Source organism: Chelonus insularis, unplaced genomic scaffold (assembly GCF_013357705.1).
Source record: "Chelonus insularis isolate UGA/USDA-ARS -01 unplaced genomic scaffold, ASM1335770v1 contig_76_pilon, whole genome shotgun sequence".
NCBI lineage: Eukaryota > Metazoa > Arthropoda > Insecta > Hymenoptera > Braconidae > Chelonus > Chelonus insularis.
The window spans coordinates 1073928-1101495 of NW_023276741.1; the positions used below are offsets into that span (position 1 = coordinate 1073928).

At 33.0% G+C, this 27568-nt stretch overlaps 1 protein-coding gene across 1 annotated transcript in view; it reads left to right on the plus strand.

Moving 5' to 3' along the window:
• DAT (Sodium-dependent dopamine transporter) overlaps nucleotides 1-27568 on the plus strand; it is a 212742-nt gene that overhangs the window by 118545 nt on the left and 66629 nt on the right. The window contains exon 7 of the mRNA XM_035090267.1: nucleotides 16717-16820. Within this exon, the coding sequence (XP_034946158.1) occupies nucleotides 16717-16820 (104 nt within the window). The remainder of the gene's footprint in view (nucleotides 1-16716; nucleotides 16821-27568) is intronic.

Here is a 27568-nt window from a genome sequence, read left to right on the forward strand (position 1 = left end):
AATAATTACCGACAGGCCCTTTTGTCAATCAATAGAAAAATCGACTATTTGAATGTTAATGAGGACGCCCCTTGACATTACCCATCATGTCCTAGTCAACTACTCACTTTGTCGTTGATTCAACAATCACTCGACGTGCACCTGTGTAAGTAGAAAGACATCGTACATTTTTAGTCTTGAAATTGATGAAACGAAAAGAAACACGAACGTTCGCCGTTGGCATCTAAGTGTCAAACTCATTCTCGACGTGGAGAAGCCATTGGTGGCCAGCAGGAAACAAAAGAAGAGGAGTACTCAGTGAGCTGAGGTTTAACCGTTGGTGGTGGAGCAGAAGTGTATCATCTGTAACAGCCATTTCTGTCGCTGGGACTACAGAGAACGTCACCAGTAAGCAGAATAAACTTTTTTTAAGACAATCACTGTAGTCGGGCGTGATTGAGCCACGTTACTTTATTTTATTACATTGTATAAATAATAATTAACCAGAAAATTAACTTGGGGTGATTATAGATCGCCGTAGTTAGGGTATTTTGGTGACAACGTGTCTGACAGGCTGCAATCTCAGGGCTCTCAGCAGACTGAGTAATCGTTGAATTAAATTGAATTATTTTCACATCACTGTCGACATCAAGATATTAAATTAAAAAATTGTGTTTATGATTAACTGATATCTGAGTAATGTTAACCTATTTTAATGTTGAACTGTTTGTATGACATTGCTACAACCAGCGGGACAGAGACGTATGTTGAGAGATTTTACATGATGGATTTTTGTAAAACTGTTTATCGTCAGGGTCAAACTGCGTGCAGGAAAACCTTGTGAGATTTCGTAATTAACGGCTGACTCGTGGTAAATAAAATACCATATAATTCGAATTTAATCTGAGAATAACTCGCCATTGCTAACATTAGATCTTGAATCGTTCACTGAATTTTGACATATCTTAGGATTAGGGGAATAGTTGGCCAGCGGACGGAATTCTAGAGTGCTGTATGAGTAACTTGGTCTTCTCTGAAGTCCTCGAATACGCTGCGTTGGCAGTAATACTTATTTTATCAAGTCAATAAATTATCTTCACTCTTAAATTAGCGGAGTCAAGTGATCACCAGTGGTGACACACCCCACGCGAGACTCAAGCTCTCATTCACCTTTTGTTAATTAATCATTGTAACGTTGAAGCTAGCCGGTGCAATTTAATGAATTGTTCAAAGTCATTCTATAATAAAACTCTTCTTAATTTTTGTAGGTTGAACCCAATTGTCCTCTGACCTGGTGCCCATTATTATTATTTATTTTATTTGTATTAATTCTATCTCAGTAGCGCTACACAAAGTATATCAGTTCATTTATTGTTAATGAGAGACACTGCGCCGAGGCAGAACAGTTGACACAAATTCGAAAACCACTCTCTATCTATCGTAACAACTCTATCAGCTGCGTTTCTTACTTCTACGCCTTCTCGATTTTTCGAAGACGCCATGTCGTGCTTATTACATGCTGCGTCCAATAGATTTCTACCAGGATCACTGCGTTCAAAACGTTTTTGAAATTTTGTTCCGGATCCAAAATACTGATATCCAAGAGTATGTAACTCGAATAGTGATTTATTTATGATGGTGATAACTAAGCCAGTGCCATATCTGTACTGTGTTATAACCCGAGCCATACTGAAATGATATCTACAAAAGTCATGCATTTATACTCTAGCTTTTCAGTTAACATCGGAATGAAGTTCGAGCAACAAAGAACCCAATCACCGGTGTCGAATTTTGACAACGTTCTGCCACAAACTGAAAAAAATTCAACGTCATGGTAATTTATTACCGAGTAGCATTCGTGGCATAATATGTCGTCCCTCAAATTGTGGTAAAACAAATGATCTCTTAGCTCTTATTGTAAACCGAAATGGATTAACATTTGAAAATATATATTCATACTCCAAATTTATACATCAGCTGAAATAAAGTTTTTTAGACAGATTACTTAAACCTGTAGAACGTATAGGATATTTTCCTTTTAATGAACATCAAGAAGTTGTGAAGCCACAGTAAGCAAAACCTAATTCAATAATGATATTCGATAACGTAGCTTGTGAGAAAGAAGTTAATATGCGTGCTTATTTTTGTATGAGACGACACCGGATGTTGATAACTTTTATCTCTGTCAAACTTAGCACGCATTCCCAAACATCTGGTGTAAGAAAATATAAATGTTCTCGTGCTCTTCCGACAAGATAATATGAATTTGGAGCATATTTATAATGATCATATAAACACTGATATGGAATTTTTTGACCTTCGGAAACTTTGGTTAAAATATTGAAATGATAAGTATATATCCGTCGTTATCTACAAAAATCGAGAAATCGATTGTGGACGTTTTAGAAAAGGATTTGATTGCTCCATCAATGTATAAATCAGACAACAATAGAAAAGAAAATTGGTGTCACAGTTATCAAAGTGTTAGTATGAAATTAAGAATAATGCAAAAATGAGCCGATGTTCTACATCAAATCGCAAAAGAAAGTGATGCAATACGACGTAAGTATGGAATTATTAGACATTGACAGGAAACAATGGAACGAGCTATGTACAAAATGTTTCAACCCGTCGTAGCTTCTCAACAACAATTAGTGGGCAAGACACCGATGAAAATAAAAAATTTGATGGAAAAAGAGAGAAAGAAGAGTAAATCGACGGAGCTACAAGTTTCCAAACAACATAAGATGATTATACTCTTAATTATGATGTGAATAATAGTAAAATAATAAGATGATGAATCTTTAACAATTAAAAATTGTTAAATCTAATAACAGTAATGTATAGCATCTTTAACACAAGAGATGCAAAATTTCCAAGCAAAAGTTGAAAATATCAGGGAACAAGTAAAACAGCTGGAAGAAAACGTTAAGAGAAAATTAAAAAGATTTGACATGACCAGAACAGCGTATTATCCATACCCAAAACGTTTGAATAATGCGAGCTTTCCGAAAGAGCCACTAGGCTGCTTTGTTGTGATTTCTGTATAAGTGAACAGTCTTGGGACGTTGTTCCTGGGCATTTGGAAGATCTGTGTGATCGTAGCTTGCGAGGAACAAGAAAAGAGATAGGATTATTTCGTACCCAAGCACCAGTTCTTGTCAGGTTTGAGGTTCCCTGTATAAAACCTGAAAAACAAGCAACGACGGATTGTCGTCTTCGAGGCTGAGGTCGCCCTTAAGTACCCGGATTTGAGAATTTCAGAGAGATCACCGCTCTTTAGGATCGAGCAGACGCCAAACGTAAGTCGGCATCATATATTGTTCTTCCAAGCGTTGTGCGAAAGGTCTCGGTTATTAAGATAGTCTAAATCAAGTTGAATTGTTTATAAAACAGTAATTACAGTTGCTGGATTAAGAAACAAGAAAGCCAGATAGCCTGGCTATAAGAGAACTTTAGGAAGAGCTCTTTAATGAATGTATTGTAAATCAGAAAAAAGCGGGAAAAAAGTTATCAGTAATATCGTTATAATTTGTTCTTTATCGAGTCATAAGGATTCATGATATATTGTCAGTCATTTGTACATGATCAGAAGTGTTTCATATTAATAAATAATAGTAGTATTCTTAATTGAAATAGTAAGAATCAATTTAGTAACTTTAAGAGAACAGTCCGGATGAATAAGTCTTTCAGTGAATCAGTTGGTCCAGAAGAACCCGCTCCCGTTAATAGTATCACCGACTAATCTTAAGCAGAGATATAGGTAAAAAAAAAGTTCAGTTTTGATTGATATGATCCAAGATATTATAAAATATTTGTATGAAGCTATCTAATGTTTAATGGACCAACAACAGTTTTTTGGAATGTTGACATTGCTTGACAATAAGATTGTCTATCGTAACGAGAGGAGAGTTTGTTCATCTCCAGTTTATGACTGAAACTTGAGTTGCCAGGATGTCTTCTCTTTTGATTGATTTATTGCTTTCAATCCTCAATAAACATTTAAATCATTTCATTAATTTCCGAAGATATTATTGGGTTATATTTTATATTGGTGTCAGAAGGTAGTTCGTTTCGCGTGGCGTGAATAATTTAGAGACTTTTGAAATATTGATGCCAAAGAGCCCAAGTCGTAGGCGAACTCGAGCTAGAACGACGACACAATTTACCGATTGTATCAAAGAAAGAGGTTGAATCGATGAGAAGAGACGTAGGAAGGGGATTAAATCCGTTCGGAGGAGCGTTTTGGGGGAAGTCGAAGGGAGACTCAAGTTTTATTCCGGGAGATAAAAAATTTGATTACTTCACTAACAACAATAATGACAACAATAATATTGTAAAATATAGCGAAACTTCATAAAATATTATAAAAAATAAAATCGTTTATTAAATCGAATTGATAGAACTCAAAGTCAGAAAAAATAACCGGTCAGCTCAAGTCTCAGTCAAAAACTGAAGGTAAACAAACGCTCCGCTTGTTTCAATAAACAACCTAATTGTCGTCAACTAACAAACTGTCGTTAGTCAAATAAATCATAGATAGCGATATTTACATATTTTATAATATGAATGATGAAAATAATAATTTAGAATATAGTTTTAATAACTAAGTTGAATCGGTCTCAACTTCGTCAGTTAATAAAAGTTAGCTTTCACGAATCCGGGCAAATTTGATGGTTCTCAGACGTGGAAATCTTATTCTCGTCAATTTGCGACTATCACTCGTTTGCATGAGTAGACGAATGTGTTAAAGCATCGATTGTAGTGCCCTACTTGAAGAACAAAGCTCAAGTTATTCTGGAAAATTTAAGTTTAGAGAATTTAGGAAATTAAATAAAAATTTTGGAAGATCGTTTCAGTGAATCTTAATTTCCTAGAGCTAATCTTGGCCGTTTCCAGGCTACGAAACAATCTGAAAATGAAAATTTGACAGTCCTTTCAAATGATTTAAATGGACTTGTCAAATTTACGTATTTTTCGGCCTCTTTCAAAGAGAGAGATAAAATTGTAGGTTTATAATTAATATCTGGATAAAAAAATTAATGTTGCAATTCTCTCTCCGCTGAGAAAGGATTTGGCCTCCCCAATAAGCAACTTAAAAAAATTAAGATAACAAATTATTCCAATCTGACTCTTCGCGCTATTTTAAGCCGCAAGATCCTGTCACTGATGAGCCTCCAAGTGCAGAAAGAGTCAAAACCTACTGGACCGAAATATATGGTCGCAGTAGTGCGCTAAATGTAGACACTTCAGCCCTTCAACTTTTCAGGAAATTCTGTGACGAACATCTATTATGAATTCCTGAAGAGTCCCAACGAGTCAGCATTGATAAAATCAGGAATGCTTTAAAGGGCACAAAGAACTAGGCTGCCCCTGGGCCAGATGCAATCCCGACCTACTGGTAGAAGAAATTGACATCATCTCACCAGCATCTGGCTCGTATCTTCTCAGAATATGTAGAAGGAGATACGCCCATTCCTGGATGGCTCGTTGAAGGGTGCACTGTGCTGATCCTCAAAAGCGGTGGTCTGTCTAACCTTAAAAACTACAGGCCTATTGCATGTCTGAATAATCTTTATAAATTGTTCACCAAGATCTTGAACGAGAGGATCTTGACTGCAATAGAACCTGTATGGGACAAATAAACGAACAGCGTGGCAGCAAGCGTGGCTTGACAGGTTGCAAGGAAAACTTGCTAGAAGACCAATGCGTCATAATGGATGCATACTACTACAAGCGCAACTTGTCAATGGCCTGGGAGGATTACAGAAAGGCATTTGATACAACATCTCACGAGCTTCTCCTCTCCTTACTCAAATGCCATTCAGTACCCCTACAATTCGTAAGAATTTTTTGACAGTGGTTTAAATAAGTGGTGTTCTGACAGTACCACTGTGACTCAAAGGGTTGAAGAGTATCCAATCATTTTTGGTGAAACCGGATATATGATATGCAAACTGTTGAGAATTAATCAGGAAGTTCGACGGCCATCTTGGCACTAGGTCGATAACTAATCAACCAAATAATCAATACTTCCAATTCTCGTCTCTCATTTTACTAATTTTTAGTCTCCTTCTTGACCAAGTTCCTGTCGCCATTTTTTTCCTGTTCACGTTCACGTGTACACGACATTTCTATTTTGTTCTCTAAAATCTATCTTTTGCGAGTCAATCATTAGTTGTAATGCATTTCTAAACCTAAAAGATCATTCTACACGGAATTAGTTCTAGTAGTTTAAAGTTGTTGTTTTCAGTAACATTGACTTCTTATAAGTGTTGAGAGAATAAATCCGAGGGTCCAGGAACTAGTTCTTCACCAGGATCGAGTGATATCCAAATACAGCGGGTCTTACTCAAAGAACTCTCCCACGTCGTATTCCAAGGAAGACCTGAATCCCACTTGCTATGATCCAGGAAAAAAGACAAATTGCTGAAGAGCTTCATAGAGCAGTGAGACCATTATCAACGACGATATGGGGATATATTTATAAACAGTTATTAATATTTTCTCGAAATATGCGTGGGCTTTACCAATTAAAACTCAAAATGGTAAAGATGTCACTGCTGCAATAATGACAATGTTATAAGATGAAAGAATTCCCAAAAATTCAGATGTGCACGGAGGAAAGAGTTTTATAATAAAGATTTTGAAGGACTTATAAAGGAAAAAAAAATTAACATGTATGCAACATTTATCAATCTGAAAGCTTCAATTCGTAAGCGATTCAAACGAACGTCAATGAATAAAATGTGAACATTAAATGTAACAAGTAAATGTAAACATGTATTTAAGAAGGAACACACTTCCCATTGAACCACTGGAATTTTTATTGTCAGCAAAGCCGAAAATACTTATCCATTAACTTATGAATTGAATGGTTATCAGAATCAACTAATAGAGGGCGGTTTTTATGAAGACTGTTGAGAAAATCTCAACTTGTAAATTAACCTAAGCGTTTAAGGATAGGGATGATTGTGCCGGAACAGAGCAAACGGAAGTCAGGTTTTATAACAAAATAAAATATCTTTATTTTCAGCACTAACAGGTACACTAAATACACTGCCAAACTTGAGTTGTTCACTAGGAAGACTGAATGTCGCTCAAAATCACTGAATGTCTAATTTTAATTACTGAATGTGAATTGAATGTCTAAAAAATACTCAACTTGGTGTGTTCAGTATTATTGACCTCCCACACGAGCTCAGCACGCTTCTCAAGTTGAGCAAGAATATGATTGTGCACGTGGCGTTAGCCTATCAATGCAATGCAAAATGAATTTGATGAAATGTCTTGAATTTACAATGAAATATCGTAAAGTGTTACTTGACTATAGATTTAGAGTAAAGCCTGAATTTTTCTGATGATTTACAATAGCACTAGTACTGATGATTGACTCAAAATTGTAAGATTTGTTAAGAATGAATGAGAATGGCGTGTACACGTGAACGAGAACAGTGAAAGAATGGCGACAGGAACTTCATTAGTCAAAAAGGACACAGAAAATAAGTCAAATGAGTGACTAGATAAAGAATTATTGATTATTAGGTCGATTGGTTATCGACCCAGTCCCAAGATGGCCGCCGAAGTTCCTGTCAGCTGGCAAATTCAAATTGAGAATTAATTAATTTTCAACAAAGACGAATTAACTGAAGTCAAATATTCTGATGTTCATCTAGCCAAAAAAGGCTAAAAAAACTTAGAAATCAAGCATATTGTGAAATAAAACCGAACAACAACTTCAGAAAATTAATTAACCCATAAACGCTGAGGTGATCAGAATTTTTGCTAACTTTTCAACGTGTTTATTTATTATGTTATTGGACCAAAAAAATAATGCAACACCTCTAATCCAACGCGAAATTTGATGTTCTTTCAGAATCTGAGCCCAAAATTTCGATTAGACACCGAGAAAAAAAAATATGGTCGATCTAAACGTGAAAAACGTGAAAATTTTCGAAAAAAAATCGTTTTCGCATTTTATCACAATGATACCGCAAAGGTATCGACTTTTTACTATGATCAGAGGTGATCATGGCACTCGAACATTAAGAGGAATTTTTTTCAGAAAATTTCATCGACGCGTTTCTTCAAAATGGCGGCGAGAATGAAAAAATTTTATAAAAATCTTAATCTATCGTTTTCTTAAAAACTATAAACTTTAGAAAAATATTTGGGAGAAGAAAAATGTTTTTAAATTAGTCAAAGAACACTCTTAAATTTTTTCAGAATTTTTGAATCCAATTTTTGATTTTCGAAAATTTCAAAAAATTCAATTGTTCAAACATATCTAAAAAATTTTTGAAAAAATTTGAGAGTGTATATTGACTAATTTTAAGACTTTTTTGTTCTTAAAAATTTTTTCGTTAAGTCTATAGGTTTAAATAAATAAAATAAATGTGTGGCGTTCAGATCTCGAAAGATCTATAGCCGTACATCACAGTCTACTCCTAAGAGCTATGGGTTGTAATGTATTTTTTGACCGGAGTGGATTCAGGGTGAATTGGTCAGATTTACGCCTGTCCTTATTCGAAGCCGTGGCGATCAACGTGCGGTCACAAAGAGCATCGCATCTCTAGCCACGACGAGCACGCGTTGAAGAAGGCACATTGTTCGTAAACAGTGGTGCCTGCTCGAAAAATCGTCAGAGAAGGGATTCGCGAACTACGAACCCTCCGGTTAGCAATCCGACCCCTTGACGACTGAGCCAACGCGTCTCCAGTCTATATGTTTAGAGAAAAAAATTTTTGTTGAATTGTACATAAAATTTTGTTTCTATCTACCACTACAAAATTCACAAACAAACTCATACATCCTTTCATTTGTGCATAGACACATATGTTCTATACAATTTGTACCTGAATTATAAGTAAAGCATGTAATTCAAATATTGGTTTTCACTTTTTCAATACATTTGTTATGTCACGAAAACGTTCAAGATCTTCTGCTTCATCGCATGCAGAGTATGAATCAGATTATTCGGATAGTGATTCCGACGAAAACATATCGATTCTGAATGCAGACAATTCAGGCTCCGATGATTCTGATTCTGATTGTGATTCGATATCTGATTCAGGTTCTGAACATGAATTCACAATACCAAATATTACTTATAAAAAAGCTTGTGCTACTTGTTCTGAAAACTTAGATAAACTTGAAAATAATCACGAATTCATTTGGATCGATGGCGAGAAGTCATATCCAAATACTTGTGAAGAAACAATATTATTATCTGAAGCTGCAAAAAAGAATATACAGGCGTGCGAGCCTTTCCAATTATTTGAAACCTGCTTTTCCGCCGAAATGAAACAATATATAATTGATGCGTCTAAAGAGAATAATTATGATGTGAAATTACAAGATCTTGACACTTTTATAGGTATAGTTATTTTCAGTTCATTCAATAAAAGAAAGTCTCAGAGAGATTATTGGTCATCTGATCCATTCTTATCTAGTGAAATTGTTTCTTCTGCAATGACTCGTGATAAGTTTGAAGAAATCAGGTCTAAAATAAAATATTCAAAAGCTAAAGACGAGGATCTAAACGATAAACGGTGGCGGGTTCGTTCGATGTTGAAACTTTTCCAAAACAACCTCCTAAAGTTCGGAATATGGAAAACTTCTATATCTATTGATGAAATGATGGCCAAGTCTTATGCAAAAACTGTATTGAAACAATTTATTCGAGGAAAACCAATAACGTTTGGTTTGAAATTTTGGGGTTTATGCGCTTCAGACGGCTATCTACTGAATTTAGATCTATATTGCGGTAAAAATTCCCAAACCGGAAACAAATTAGCAAAATGTGCTTTAGGTACTCATGTAGTATTGCATTTATTAGAACCTTTTTTTCGGCTAATAAATTATAATAAAATCCCTGCATTTCATTTGTACTTTGATAATTTTTATACAAATATGGATTTGATTTTACACTTGCAAAAATTACGTTTGAAATGCACTGGCACTATAAGAGACAAACGAGTCAAAGAAAAGAATATACTTAAAAAGAAAGCTCTACGAGGTACTTATATTGTAAAACATGATCAAAATAGTGGCATAAATTTCATTACTATTATGGATTCGAAGTCCGTTTCAATAGCTTCAACTGCTGCAGGTGTAAGTCCACTATCAACTTCGAGAAGATCGATCCAAAACTGATTTAGCTTTTCCGCAAGCTTTTCATTTGTACAACAAATTTATGGGCGGTGTTGACGTGCATGATGGACACTGCAATAATGTACTTCCAAGTATACGTTCCAAAAAATGTACATGGGTCGTTTTTATAAGATTTATACAGGCATCCATTACAAATTCCCTCGTAATTTTCAATGCTACACGCGATGGAAAGGAAAAAGTTGGAATAAAAGAGTTAACTATTTCGATTGCTAAATATTATATTCAAAAAAGTCAAACAAGTAAAACAGTTCATACACGATCTAATAGGGACAAATTAAAAATTGTTCAACTGAAAAATGTCTAATAAGAACAAGGATCTATTGTGAAAAATGCAATCTATATGTATGCAATAATTGTTGGGCAAAGAAGCACTGATGAAAGAAATGTTGAAGTGAGAGGCAAGGGGACTCACGAAAAAAAGCACCCCGAAACGTAAGAGGCAAGGGGACTCACGAAAAAAAAGCACCCCAAAAGAGACAAAGTTCTACCACGTCCACGCCGTTGTCTCTGGGTAATGCTAAGAGTAGAAAAAAACAATGTATATGTACAGAATCAGCAAAGTAGTCAAAGAACACTCTTAAATTTTTTAGATATGTTTGAAAAATTGGATTTTTCGAAATTTTCGAAAATCAAAAATTGGATTCAAAAATTCTGAAAAAATTTAAGAGTGTTCTTTGACTAATTTAAAAACATTTTTCTTCTCCCAAATATTTTTCTAAAGTTTATAGTTTTTAAGAAAACGATAGATTAAGATTTTTATAAAATTTTTTCATTCTCGCCGCCATTTTGAAGAAACGCGTCGATGAAATTTTCTGAAAAAAATTCCTCTTAATGTTCGAGTGCCATGATCACCTCTGATCATAGTAAAAAGTCGATACCTTTGCGGTATCATTGTGATAAAAAATGCGAAAACGATTTTTTTTCGAAAATTTTCACGTTTTTCACGTTTAGATCGACCATATTTTTTTTTCTCGGTGTCTAATCGAAATTTTGGGCTCAGATTCTGAAAGAACATCAAATTTCGCGTAGGATTAGAGGTGTTGCATTATTTTTTTGGTCCAATAACATAATAAATAAACACGTTGAAAAGTTAGCAAAAATTCTGATCACCTCAGCGTTAATGGGTTAATAAAGAAAAATTTATCAAAGATTGACAGCAATTAATTACATCGAAAGTATACGTGCGGTCAACTCAAGTCTTAGTCAAAAACTGGAGATATAAACAAACTTTCCCTTCGTTGCTATAAACAATCTAATTGTCAACCGACATACAAATATTTTACATTTCTCCTAATCTTCTAAAAATCGCCACCCGGCAATTCCGATTAGTTTAGTAAAATATTGGATTGAGCTGAAATTAAATAAGGTTTAAAATCAAATCTCAAACTAGATAAACTAAAATTTCAATTAAATATGATTTTAAAAATAACTAAAATAAAAAACTCAGCCTAGCTTCTAATACTGCTGATTCTTAATTTTGTCTGCTTTAAAATAAGTGAAATAAAAAATTTGTAGGAAAAAATCCTGCGGTGGGTAGAAATCTCCAAACAGACCAAAACGATCTAAGTTGAACTATTAACGTGATTCTATACAATTAAAAATTCCTTAAAAACTAATCGTCTGTTAGTCTAATAATAATAATTAGGTTGAATTAGGTCACACTTCATGGAGTCAATTTTCCGAATAAATTCGGACTTCGCGTCCTTTTTTTAAAATAAAATCCGACTCTTAAATAAATGATTCAACATCATTATAATAATCAATTCAATTCCACCTTGCGCAAGGAATTGTCAGAAATACGTTCAATAGCTTCTGCTCATTGTGCAAACTAAATTATCACAAATTGGGCCCACAGTTATGCAAACTATCCGAACGAGAATAATAGGATACCATGGACATCTAGTACTCCACTTTGCTTTACTTTGGCCAATATATAAAGAAAAGGACTCCGATACAATGAATCCAAGCGTGTATATCTTAATGTGACTCCACGAAAGCGCTCCAGGACAGACATTGTGAATTTAAATCAATAATCAAATGATCAATGAAAGCCAACGTTTTTAGACTAAAAGTTACAAAAACCCAGAATTTGACAGAAATTAGGAATCCAGAGAAAGTCAACAATGACACATTATCATCATTGTAAATTTTATCTTTGTTGAAATTATTGTTGAAATAGTTTTATTCTGACCTCCGAAGGTCAAATCGTTAATTGACTCAAGCTGTAAAGTTCTCTGAGTTGCTCATTTAAGCGACTCAATTCTCTCCGAACGAAGAGATAATTGCGACTTTAATTTTTTTTTAATTCCCGAAATCTTCTAAACCCAAATTTTCGAAAATAACTTGAGCTCTGTTCCTTAAACAGGACATCAAAATCGATTTGATTTGTCCACTTTAACTTGCCAATATCCACATTTTAAATCAATAGTTGAAAACCATTAAGCACCCAGAACCATATTTATCATGATGTGGAATTGGTGTTGAATCCTTAACTGCGACATTGTTGAATTTACAATAGTCAACACAAAATTTAATTTCATAACTTTTTTTTCGACAAAAACAACAGGAGAAGCCTAAGGACCATTACAAGGTTCTATTACATTCTGTTGTTTCACTTCCTCCATAACGGGATCAACTTTATTCGTAAAATGTAAAGGAAAACGACGAAGAGCCTTTTTAATTGAAAGTGTATCACCAACATCAATTTTATGCTGTAAAACGTTGCACTTTCCTAAACCAAAAAAATTTCTTGCACAAATATTTTAATTCTTCAATAATAATCTTTAAACAAAGTTTATCATTGTCATCCAAAAATTTTAAAGATCGGTCAAACAGATCTAGAACAAACTCTGGAAGTTTATTCGGAAAAGAATCAATTTTATAAATTAAAACAACTTTGTAAGTTGAGAAACACTTATGTAGATGAGATATAGTCTGAAATTGACGGAAATAAGATTCCTACGTCTGAGAACCATCAAATTTACCCGATTTTGCAAAAGCTAACGAACTATTATCAACTGAAGAAGTTGAGACCGATTCAACCAAATTATTTGAACTATTTTTTAAACTATGGAGTTCTAAATTATAATTATCTTCTTTCGGTTCGTCAAAGATGTCTGGCCAGGGATCCCAGGGCTCCGATCCACCTTGGGCCTGACCAGACTGAATTATCCTGTAGACACCCGAACTCCTCAGGTTTGGGGGTAAGCCAGAGCTGCAGCCGTTTAGTTATTATTTATAGTCATCTCAGGATACGGAGAGACCCGAGGAAGACCGCTTTTTGCATATGAGCCACGAAAATCTCAGCCTGACTACAGCAGACTTGTAACGTTCGAAGCTCTGTCAGAAAGCGATCCTTCATCCCTTCGAGGGAGCTAATCATCAGGACTGTCACGTGCGCTGTGTATTCGTGATAGACATTTCTCATAGCCTCCATGAGATCTCTCTAGCGTTCCTGTTTACTCTCGCACGTACATTCGTCTCAGCCGGGGCTGAGAACTCAACGTAATATACGTGCTCGGTGGTATGGTCGAAGAGAGTGATATCCGGTTTATTGTGTTCAATGCGTTGAGGCGTCGAGAACAGGAAATTCCAAAGAATTTTCGCTCTCCGGTTCTCAATGACTTATTCAATTACACCGGGCACATAGGGCAGCACTGGTGTCTCGTCTATTCCATAAGAGTGCCGAAGGTGGTAATACAGCACTCTTAGGGTGGCGTTACGCCGGTGAATGTAGGCTGAGCGCGCTTATATTGGACAAGCCTATAGCACATGAAATAGCATCTCATCTACATCACCGTGGCGAACTCGGTATCTTGCGTCCTCGAGTTGCTTGCACATAACATCACGCCGATAGGCGAGGGTGGAAAATATACCATCTTGGCAGGCCATAATGAATCCTTCGGTCTCAGAGAACAAGCCAGCTGACTTATGATATTAAAAAGTCAGCTGGTGTGACAAGTCCTTTGTTTCAAGATGACGATAAAACACAACATGTAAAGACTTTGCCACATGTTCGTCGAGCAGTTAAAACTGTTGTTTTTATATCGACCTTTCGCTGCCCTCTGGTCAATCATAAAAGCTTCGGACTGTCTGGGCTGCTAGAGTCGAACGCATCCCTTCCCAACAGTTCGGAGTTGTTCACGGGCTTGAGAAGCGGATCAGAGCTTTCATAGATGTCATAAGCCTCGCCTATCACTAACCTGTCACGTTGACACTCCAAACTTAGCAGTCCACGCCCTCCAAGATCACAGGGAAAGTATAGGCGTTGGACAGAAGATCGCGGGTGATACTTCAATGTAATGTCATTACTTTTCTCGGGATAATTTCCAGATCTTTAAGCTGTTTTCCGAGCCATTTGAGAACTTCGAATAAGTATAGCAAGACTGGGAGAGCGAGCATATTCGTAGCTGCGACTTTGTTAGGCCCTGATAGTTCAGAGCCCCATATTCTCTTAAGTCGCCACTTGTACTCACTGCGGAGAGTATCTTCGATGAGGGACAAGTTCTGTAAAGGAGATTGTGGCTATCCAAGATATCGGTATGACTCTCCAACATCCAGATATTTTATGATGCTCCCGTCTGTAAGCTCAACATTATCACTCCAGTTGTGCGATCTTCTTTTTATAAAGTGAGCTACTGCGCGATTGTACTGGTATACTTGGACACAACCTCTGGAGCTGTTCGAAGTCTCTCAGGACTTTCCGCGTACACTTTTGAGTTATCTGTATGAAATAGATGTGTGACTTTGTGTACGCGGTTGGAGACTCGTCCGGCTTTGTATCTAGGCGTTTGGCGTAGAGTGACAGATAATGGCAGCAGTGAGATGCAAAATAAAAGAGGACTCAGGGTATCTCCCTGGTGTACGCCTTTCTTAAATAGCACTGCTCTGGTAGACACTCTCGTTTCACTAGATGTTACGGTGAAACGTGTCATCCAGAGCGGCATCAGATGTTCGATGCATCTCACGATTTGTGGGGGTACTGAATGGCATTTGAGTAGATTTACTGTAAATCGTCTCATCAAAATACTGCTTGATTTGGTTATAGAATGAGAATATGAATGATCTTTAAGGTTCAGAAATGCATTACAACTAATGATTGACTCGCAAAAGATAGATTTTAGAGAACAAAATAGAAATGTCGTGTACACGTGAACGTGAACAGGAAAAAAATGGCGACAGGAACTTGGTCAAGAAGGAGACTAAAAATTAGTAAAATGAGAGACGAGAATTAGAAGTATTGATTATTTGGTTGATTAGTTATCGACCTAGTGCCAAGATGGCCGTCGAACTTCCTGATTAATTCTCAACAGTTTGCATATCATATATCCGGTTTCACCAAAAATGATTGGATACTCTTCAACCCTTTGAGTCACAGTGGTACTGTCAGAACACCACTTATTTAAACCACTGTCAAAAATGTTCTACTGCACATTTTAGTCTGAATTTTTGTACTTGAGGGTTTTTAGGGTCGCTAAACATGAATCTAAGGTTATATTGATAGAATTCAAAATAGCAGATCTGAGATTGTGGGCATAATATGTGAAATTGAACTTATATTTGAGACTAACCGACAAACCTCATTTCACTGCATAATTTGGTCTGAATATTTGTACACGAGGGCTTTCAGGTTCGTAGATCACAAAACTAACGTTATATTCGTAAAATTCGAAATGGCGGATCCGAGATAGCGGAATTATATCTGATCGATAGGTCTTAACGATTCAATTGCACAAAATTTAAGCCGCCTCTTTGGATTTGCCATCTCGAATTTTACAAATCTAAGCTCATATTTATGATCAGCATCCCTAAAAACCTCTGCATACCAATTTTAGTGAAATTTGATTGAAGTTCACAAATGTGGTCCGCCGTTTTTGATTTAAAAATTATAAAAATGTAACCTCAGATTCGTGATCAGCGACTCCAAAAATTACTGACTACATATTTTCAGGTCAGAATATGCAGTAGAAAATAGCATGACTCAAAGGGTTAATTAGATAAAGCACAATAAAATGTTCGATCCCATATACTACGTTATTCAAGTGTGCATTTTGAACATAAAATAACTGAGTATCGGCTGAGTATCAGCTTATTTAATCAATTAAACAGACACATTTCACCAAACAAAATAGCGAATCTACCGGAGAACGAAAAAAGTACCGACTGCCCATAACTTAACGGATAAACAGGTTTTTTTATATTAGCGAGAAAAACCTTCCGCATAAGCTCGGTCAGTTATATTCAAAGACAAACTGTCATGAACTAAACGGCTATACCAACTGTCGTAAGTTAAGACGATAAAACAATACAATCGGAAGCCGGTGATTCAGCATGGAAACAAACCTCTATCTATTTTATCAAGAGAAGGCTCTTCGAGCATCAGTACTTGTATTGTTAATATATGACGGATTTATCTCATTTTCAGATAATATATCTTATCATTTAAAAATTTATGTTATAAGATTATCATTCTTTCACAATATAGATTCTATAAGCAGATATTACCATCGTAAAATATGTTTATCGTAGAATGATTATCAAAATAAATTTTATTATTGTTGCTAGGTTTGGGTGGATGCTGCAACACAAGTTTTCTTTTCATTGGGACCTGGCTTCGGGGTTCTCTTAGCTTATGCAAGTTACAACGAATATCACAACAATGTCTATAAGTAAGAATCAACTAATCATTTATCCTGTAATACATGCTTATTCTCTCCGGAAAGTTTTAAGAATAAGTTTTGATAATCTCGTTCATCGTTAAAAAAATTAAGTAACAATTTCAGTGTTATCAGTTAAAGATAAAAGCGTTAGAATGGTCAGTTTCTTTGTAGTTTTCAGCTAATACACATGAATTTAAATAGATTTCTGATAGAAATATACGGTGATATAATATATTACTTTTTATGTGCTCCGTTAGATTCTATATTTGAAAAGACTTATTTAATCAGAACAAAATCAAATGTCAGTATATAATGAATTTAATTGTTATAAAGGAAAAGAGTAAGTTTCTATTTATGTCATACGGTTGGTAGCTTTTTTTTAGTAAAAGAAAAAATTACACGTTAATAGAACACAAATATGATGCATAGATCTTGTTTTCCGTTCTTTATAAAAAATGGAATTGTTATAAACAAAATGAGTCTGTTTTTATTCATTTGATATAATTAGTTACTTTATTTCAGTAAAAGAAGAAATTGTGCATTAGAAGAATTCAGATATACCTCATAGATCCTTGTTTTTATTATTTATAACAAATTTTATTGTTTTAAACGGAAAAAGTATGTTTTTATTTATGTCATACGGTTGGTAACATTTTTTAAGTAAAAGAAAAAATTATGCGTTAAAAGTACTCATGTAGATAGAAAGGGTCCCTATTTTTGTTGTTTATAACAATTAAAAATTTTTTATTTGAATATTACCATGATCAATAATCATTTGTAGGTAACAATGTTCAATTGTTATGTACACAATTCCATATTATTAACAATTACTATTGATTATTATAATGTCTTTAATGCTGTTTTCTCAATCCTAACACGAGTTTAAAATTCTTTCATTGCTGATTTTGTTTTTTAAAATTTTTTTTCGATGAAATATTGTCATTATATTTTCATACAAGTATTCTAATCATTTAATATTCATATTTTTTTAAAGATTTGAGAATTTTATCTAAAAAATGATGTAATGTATAAATTGCAAAATTCAGGTCATTTTCTATTTTTTCTAGTTTTTCGGTTCTGCAAAAAAAATAGCTGGACAGATTTTGCTAAAAATCAGTTCTAAGTTACATAATTACACGTTGAATGCAATTGGTCCTTCGTCGATATCATTTTTTATTCTCGAGATAATCGACCAGGAAAATTCTGAACAAATGTACGCACATACGTACATACACACACGTAGACGTCCACTAGAAAACGATCGTATTCGACTCTGGGGACCTTAAAACGTGAAGATATGTCAAAATTTGGCATTTGCAAAATCGGACCCGTTTCTATAACTTTCCACTGGGATGTTAATAATTGAACAGTCGCTCGCTTTATCGATGAAAACGTTCTTCTTAAAGCGAATGTGATATCAGCATTTTCTTTTCAGTCGGAACGTTGATGTTTAGAATAAAATTTTAAGCAATCGATACGTTTACCAGCGAATACAGACACTTATAGAAGCTTACAGAGGGCATTTAGGCCGTACCCTGAGCACCTTAGTACGAACTCCGACCACAGGTGTCGCAGGGGTGAATTTAAGATAGCTGCCGATGTAACAGGCAGCAGTCGTCAACAAGCAGTCGACCCGAGTGAATGAAGCGGAAGTATATTCCTTTGTTTCAACATATTACAAAAAAAATGGATGTTCTATTATTTTTCAGCTTTTTAGCACTTGAATATCAATTAAATAAAAAAAGTACTTTAATTAATGGGCAAGCCACCTTTTTATCATTATTGAAATATAAATTTTTGAAATCATATTCATGATGATCCCGTAGCTCAGCGGTAGCACGCTCGGTTATTACTTTCGCCGTCTCGGGTTCGAGTCCAGCTAGATGTATTTTTTTTTTGTTTTTTTAATCATAATTATCTATAAAAAAATTAAATGATTATTAATTGAAAGGTAATAAATTAATAATTTATCAATGTATGAACAATATTAATATGAAAGCAGATAGAAAAAAATATATTTTTTTAAATTTTCAATTTTAATAAATCTATTCAATATCGAAGTTAAAAAAAATAGATAATTAGAATTCTACATTTACATATTTTTTCTTAAACTATGAATATTTAAATTTATTTATCTCTAATTATATATTGACATTGTTATTATAATTCCTCTATTCTAAAAAATTTTTATCTATTTCTTATACATTTTAATTTATTGAATTGTCCGATTCCAAAACTTTAATCAATTAACAGGTCCCGTGAAAAAGTGATCTGCATTGGTCTCGAAGTAGAAAATTTCTTTATTTTAGAAATAATTGAAAAATCAGCATTCTTTAATCGAATGAATAAATTCTACACCAGTGCGGGCGCTCAACGCGTATTGCACTGTACGCAGTGCTTATACAGTCCTCCTGTGTACACAGTCCATACCTGTGTGACCACAATAAAATTAATCTGCTATGGTGTAGAATCAATCCACTCGCCCTTAGGCTGCTAGAGTCCACTGTCACTTTTTGAATTTTTTATTTCCACACCAATGCAGATCCCTATTCCGCAGGACCTCAAAATTTTTAAGCACCAAATACTGACGCTCCAATGTTTTGGAGATTTAAATATCTCTGCTAGACATTTAAATGTCCTTACTAATCTATTACACTTCTACACGATGTCTTATTTTCCATACACATTATTTTAATAAATAATTAGTTTTTAAAGTTTCGATCAATTAATCAATCACATATAAGAACATAGAAATATAACAATTATATAACATTATTCATTCATTAGTGACCTAAATAATTACTCTATTTGTTAGTAAATATTTTTAAACTCCTATTTATAATTGCAAAAAAATAAAAGTTTCTCTAACCCATGTCTATTGACGTGTTCTATAATTCTTTCATACACACCAAAATTTTACAGATTTCATTCATAATTTAATTAACTTTACATTTCTTTTCGTTCTATTATTTCAACATTCTCATACATAAATTATCTATAAAAAGAAAAACCAAATGTAATAATGATTTTACAACAATAAAATATTGAAATTACAAACAACTGCATAAATATCTGTATAAATATTAAATTACCAACAACATTATCACATTTTTTTACAGACTGAACATTTTTTAATCGTCTACATTATCCTTCCAGTAGCATCATTACAATGAATTTCTTACAACACGTTATGTCACTCATGTCGCAATTTCTTCAATTTTCTGTTGGGCTTCTCATACCCTGATTTTCTTTTCACTGAGTTATCCCGAATTTCCTTTAATCACAAATCCATTTCTCCTAGGAAAAAATCTGATCTTCGACAAAGGTAAACAGCAATACCCAGGAATCCTCCATTAGTATTTCTTTGACTAATGAATCAACCAATAACTATCACAGCAGAATTATCGAACGGCTAAGAGCTCTTTGATATATTTACTAGAGAAGCGAAATATTTGCGGCTTTTGAGGTCCAAGTAAAACCCTCAATATACTGTAATTGATTGGACACATTGCTTTATCACAGAATCTCTCAGCTGTAAATATCGACATGGGAATAGAAACGATGTTCGGTTGTTATCGGTATAATTTGTAACGAAAATTGATAGACTTCAAATTACTTAGAAATTGGTATTTATCTTTTATTCAATGTTAACTTAGTATTACACACAAATTTCTAAATCAAATAAATCAAATAAAAATGAAGAAAATATGGATTTATTGAAGGAAATATTTTGAAATAGAAGAGAGTAATTAAATTCATTAAGAGAAATTACATTTACTTTAAGAAACCATAGAAATAAATTGAAAATATAATATATCACCTCATAGAGTATCAATATTAACAATAAAGAATTTTTATGGCAAAGTATTAAAGAAATCCGAGGTTCTGTAGCCATTTAAGATAGAAATAACACTTTATAAGTACCACTTCGGTTATATAGAATCTATATAATACAAAGTTATTTAGTTTGCTTTAACTTGATGTCTTCTATATAATTAATTTTCAATCTATTTTAAATGCAATTAATTAATCAACATTCAATGTTCCTTTTATATTAATTAGAATTTTTTAATTCATTCAAACAATTACATTATTGAATTTTTAAAATCCCCTTTCACAGAAAAAATAACAAAAAAATGTATCACTTCAACTTTAATTTAAATTTCATCTGTCATAATTATTTCCTTGTCATATAAAAGATTGTTACAACCTGATGTCATAAATTTTCCTTCATGATGTCAATTTCCTCACGTTATCTTCATTTATGTCATTTTTCTTAAATTTTAAGATTTAACATTTACGAAAAATACATCACAGATGATAGATGTTTTTACAAAGTGGACAGTCAGAATTTTTTATAGTTATCGCTATTCTATTGCTATCTTGAATAACTGCTATTGTTATGGTCTTTAGTAAACACTAGTAACAAACTTTTGACTATAATTCTATAATCGTTTTCATGCTTTCGTGTATTTTCTTAACTTCAGAATGACTTTGTTGGGTTACATTACATACAAGTTCATTCAATTACCTTCTACAAAACTGCAATAACATATATAATCATTTAATCCTTTTGTTTTAGACATCAAAACACTTCTCGATCTCTTACACTCGTTAACATACTCGAACAAGCATGTTTTGAGTTCTCTAAATACTGATAGAGATTGTATGGATCAAGTAATAAAGCTTATTAGTTACGATTCTCATCTCAGAGTTGGATAAAAGTTTCTTCAGAGTTACAATTCATCATTTATTTGACAGTACAAATGACTTTATTTAAAAATATTGATGAACATTGAATAATGAAGATTGAATAATTGTGAAGTAATAAATAATGATACTTTTTTAATAATTCATAAAAAAGTGGCTATTGTGAGCTTCAGACAAATGATAAGTGAAAGCTTAAATTTGAATGATTCTAATTGTTTTGTTTTAAACATATGATGATAGAAAAATTAAAAATTTTCTTGACTATTAAACATAAAATTGAATAATCATATTTAAAAATGTTTTAGAAAAGTTCTTTATTAGTTCAGAATACAATTTAAATAGTTTATATCCTTTTTAAATTTTTATTAAATATAACTTAATCTGAAATCTTTCGTTTAATAATATCAATTTTTCTGTAAAATCCGTTAGGTTATTGCTATTTTTTTCTTTAATATCTCGACTTTTTTCTGGTATAAGATTTATTTTTCTTTTTCTTCTTCCCTCCATCTGTCTTTATTTTCCACGAGGTTGACATCGGACATAATCTTTCAGCCATGAGACTTATCTAGTAATGGGCGTGATAGCTTCAGGAACTCTATATATCAGAAGCGGTTATAAGCATAAACTTAGTTTTATAGTACATACGTTAATAAAAATTTCTGATAATAATAATAAGTGATGAATAATTCTCGTCTTCCTTTTTAGAATAGGAAACTTTCACCAATTTAAACTTAATTATTTTACATATGTCAAAAATATGCTTGATTTTTATTGTGAACTCACTTACTCTGCTGAAACATTTATAATTCACAAAGTTTTAACGAGCAATTTCTTAAGTTGATTAGGATTCTTTTGACTATTGGAATCTCAGTTGGAAATGAAGATTTAAGTTGGTCTATTTATTTATAATATCATGATGGCATCAAATTAAAACAAAGTATATATCATCATTGATATTATAAATGTTGAAGAACTTTAGTTGTATATTTCAACGAGTGAAAGTAAACACACATGAAAGACAGTCCCAACGGAACATTTAGAATGTTCACAACGACGGCATGTAACAAACCAGCTAAATGTACCTATGATAGGAAAGCGGATATCCGGAGCTTGGGTGGAATCGAAAAACGGTAGCAGGCTTGGCTTACCAGGAAATCCTACGAAGTCTCTGAGCTTTTCCGGCGTGGACCTTCTGTTTGTAGATTTTTCATTCTTCTTTCAACCTTTGTGCTGTATATCCTTTTATCCATTTATTCATTTTCTTATTGAAATTAGTACTATCACTTTATGTATTCTCACCAATCAATCAAACATTCGATAAATTTAATGCTAAGAAATCTATCAAATTGCTCTGCATACATTATTTCGATCTGAGAGATTTACTTTTTTGCAAAAATAGAAGAATACCAATTTTTCGTTTATCGCATGAGTAAAGTACAAATATAGATTACGTTTTTTTGTTCGTAAGACAGTTGTGCCAACATCAAGAAAGGCAATTTGATAAAGTAAAGAATAAAGGGAAAAAGAAATAGAAAAAATTTAAAACTGTCTTTCAATTTGTTCTACTTTTTTTATTTATTTTCAATTCGATTCAATAATCTTTATATCGAAATGTTCCATATATATAGGTATATAAATTGAATGGAGTCTCTTACATCAGTGAAATTTTTACTTCACAGCAGTAGATATCGAGATATGTTGTGATAATGGTGATCCTCAATGTTATTGAACGCCACTTATTTATTTTCCAATAATTTTACTGGAAAAAAATTTGGAATTTGTTATAGTCTAAAATTTTTTCCTATAACTGGTGCAATCCTAGTTGGATGTAGTATTTTTTAATCATGATTGATAGTAGGGAAATTTTTGACATGGTCATTTTTCTTAGTCTGAACAATACAACCAATGGTGTGGGCTTTGGTTTTTTTTGACGACCAATCAGGTCCTAGGCTGATTTCAATCCTTATTCCAAGGTTATTATCAATGATCTATTGAAATTTAAAAAAAGTCATTCGAATAAACTAATTTTCATTTACAGAATATTTCATTAAAGTTTTTTTTAATAAACTAATTAAATAAATCCTCAACAATTTCAGTTTATTCAATAAATTCATTAGCGATTAGTTGAGTAAAAATACTTGAACACATTAATTATCGCCACTTAGATTGTGGTTTTGAGCATTTGCACAATTCACGTAATTCACACTTGATTACCTACTCAACCGGCATGCGGGCACAATTCTAATCAATACTAGATAATTAGCTAAAGGAAAACATTAACTATAGAAAAAGATTAATAAAGAGTTTTTCAATTATGTACGTGATTAATTGATGCATCATAAATGCATTATATATTGTTTATTTATCGAAACAATTCAATTCCCAGACTTTTCATTCATTTTTAAAATGTTATCCAATTCGATAATGCAACTTATTAATAACCTTCAATGAATAATCTTTTATATTTAATTTTTATTTTGAGAGCGGATGTTTGAATTATAGTTATTTATTGCAAATTTGATTAAATCGATTTATATTATAATATCATTGAAGGAAAAGACATTAATTGCAGTATGACATGATACTCTTCATAAATCAGTTTGCTATTATCAATTATATTGATTAATATCTTTGCGTCTTCCGGAGAACGGAAGAGATAAGATAAGGTAGTTGCACATTGCCTTAGGCCTTGTGACATTTATTCAGGCTAAATGATTGGCTCCATAGGCTAAATGGAGTCATTATAGTTAAATGCTTTTCTATAATATATTAATACATATTATACAGCAGATTTAGCTGAATTGGTAAAGGAATGTGTGGAGAATGTGTGTGATATTGGTTTGAAAATAAGATTTATGGTATGTGATCAAGCTAAAAGTAATCAAAGTGTATTTCGAAAATTGAATGTAAGCGCAAATAAATTATTTTATGAATGGAACGAGAGTAGAATCTTTTGCGGTTACGATGTGTGTCATTTAATTAAGTGCGTTAGAAATACACTTTAAATAATGATTTAATGTATAATGATGAGATAATTTCTTGGGAGGCAATCAGAGAGCTGTACCAATTAGAAAAAACAAGTATTTGTCGAGCCGCCCCGAAATTAACAGACCGTCATTTAGATCCGAATCCTTTTCAAAAAATGAATGTCAAATTAGCCGCGCAAATTTTCAGTCATTCAGTAGCTGCCGCTTTGAGAACCGGTTTTCATAGTGGTCAATTAAAACATCCGTCATGTAATGCAATCGCGAATTTCATTGATAGAGTGAATAAACTTTTTGATTGTTTAAACGCGCGAACTGTCAACGATAAAAATCCTATGCGCTCGGGACTATCAGAGAAGAGGCCGTTTGTAATGAAGTATTTGCAAGATGCCTCTGAATGCCTCTCGAAATTATCTCTTGCGAACGGTGCCAAATCACCTGATTGCTTTGAGAACTTCGTGTTAACAATTAATAGTATTTTGCAACTTTGGGACATATTGAAGAAAGAAAAAGTTAGCTACTTATTAACATCTCATCTTCAGCAAGATCCATTAGAAAATTTATTCGGTCATTGGCGCAATTCACTGGGATCAAATGATAATCCAACAGCAAAGCAAATCATGGGTTTGGCGCAGCGTTCAATGCTACTTAAAGTTGAAGGTCCTCCAGATGGCTCTAATTGTGAAGATGATGTCGGAAATTTATTGTTAAGCGATAATAAATGTAAAATTAGCGAGATTGTTATGCATAAAAGTATGAGTAATGTGAATGTAGAGGGATTGGCTGAAGCATCGTATTTGTATGAGAGTACTGATGATAGTGTTTATGACATGAATGATAATACTTTTCATTAATCCAATGATTTACCATCAAGTATTGTAACAATTTGTAATAATTCCATTGAAGAATGCTCAATTCAATATGTAGCAGGATATCTTGCTCATCGATGTATCAAGAAATTTAATTGTATTAATTGTGTAATGTCCATAATCAAAGAAAATCAAAATATTGAAACATCGGGTGAGGCTTTGATTTTGTGGAGAGCATTCAATAGTACAGAGGAAAATCAATTAGGTACCTTGAAAGTCCCCACAGAAGAGTTTTACGTAATTATATCTAGCGGATTTAAATTATTTGATAAGCACGTGAAGCCAGTTCTGCACAAAAAAAGCCTCGTTATCGTTTTTTGAGAATATTTGAATCATGGATTGAGCTGAGTTGTCCGGAATGGAATAAAAATAGTTGTAAAAAGCATTTTCAATTTATGTTTGAGATTTTTAGTAGAGTTTTAATTTTTTATAATTTAAAATGGATGTCGACGGAAATTCGGGATAACTCAGTGAAAAGAAAATCAGGGTATGAAAAGCCCAACAGAAAATTGAAGAAATTGCGACATGAGTGACATAACGTGTTGTAAGAAATTCATTGTAATGATGCTACTGGAAGGATAATGTAGACGATTAAAAAATGTTCAGTCTGTAAAAAAATGTGATAATGTTGTTGGTAATTTAATATTTATACAGATATTTATGCAGTTGTTTGTAATTTCAATATTTTATTGTTGTAAAATCATTATTACATTTGGTTTTTCTTTTTATAGATAATTTATGTATGAGAATGTTGAAATAATAGAACGAAAAGAAATGTAAAGTTAATTAAATTATGAATGAAATCTGTAAAATTTTGGTGTGTATGAAAGAATTATAGAACACGTCAATAGACATGGGTTAGAGAAACTTTTATTTTTTTGCAATTATAAATAGGAGTTTAAAAATATTTACTAACAAATAGAGTAATTATTTAGGTCACTAATGAATGAATAATGTTATATAATTGTTATATTTCTATGTTCTTATATGTGATTGATTAATTGATCGAAACTTTAAAAACTAATTATTTATTAAAATAATGTGTATGGAAAATAAGACATCGTGTAGAAGTGTAATAGATTAGTAAGGACATTTAAATGTCTAGCAGAGATATTTAAATCTCCAAAACATTGGAGCGTCAGTATTTGGTGCTTAAAAATTTTGAGGTCCTGCGGAATAGGGATCTGCATTGGTGTGGAAATAAAAAATTCAAAAAGTGACAGTGGACTCTAGCAGCCTAAGGGCGAGTGGATTGATTCTACACCATAGCAGATTAATTTTATTGTGGTCACACAGGTATGGACTGTGTACACAGGAGGACTGTATAAGCACTGCGTACAGTGCAATACGCGTTGAGCGCCCGCACTGGTGTAGAATTTATTCATTCGATTAAAGAATGCTGATTTTTCAATTATTTCTAAAATAAAGAAATTTTCTACTTCGAGACCAATGCAGATCACTTTTTCACGGGACCTGTTAATTGATTAAAGTTTTGGAATCGGACAATTCAATAAATTAAAATGTATAAGAAATAGATAAAAATTTTTTAGAATAGAGGAATTATAATAACAATGTCAATATATAATTAGAGATAAATAAATTTAAATATTCATAGTTTAAGAAAAAATATGTAAATGTAGAATTCTAATTATCTATTTTTTTTAACTTCGATATTGAATAGATTTATTAAAATTGAAAATTTAAAAAAATATATTTTTTTCTATCTGCTTTCATATCAATATTGTTCATACATTGATAAATTATTAATTTATTACCTTTCAATTAAGAATCATTTAATTTTTTTATAGATAATTATGATTAAAAAAACAAAAAAAAAATACATCTAGCTGGACTCGAACCCGAGACGGCGAAAGTAATAACCGAGCATGCTACCGCTGAGCTACGGGATCATCATGAATATGATTTCATAAATTTATATTTCAATAATGATAAAAAGGTGGCTTGCCCATTAATTAAAGTACTTTTTTTATTTAATTGATATTCAAGTGCTAAAAAGCTGGAAAATAATAGAACATCCATTTTTTTTGTAATATGTTGAAACAAAGGAATATACTTCCGCTTCATTCACTCGGGTCGACTGCTTGTTGACGACTGCTGCCTGTTACATCGGCAGCTATCTTAAATTCACCCCTGCGACACCTGTGGTCGGAGTTCGTACTAAGGTGCTCAGGGT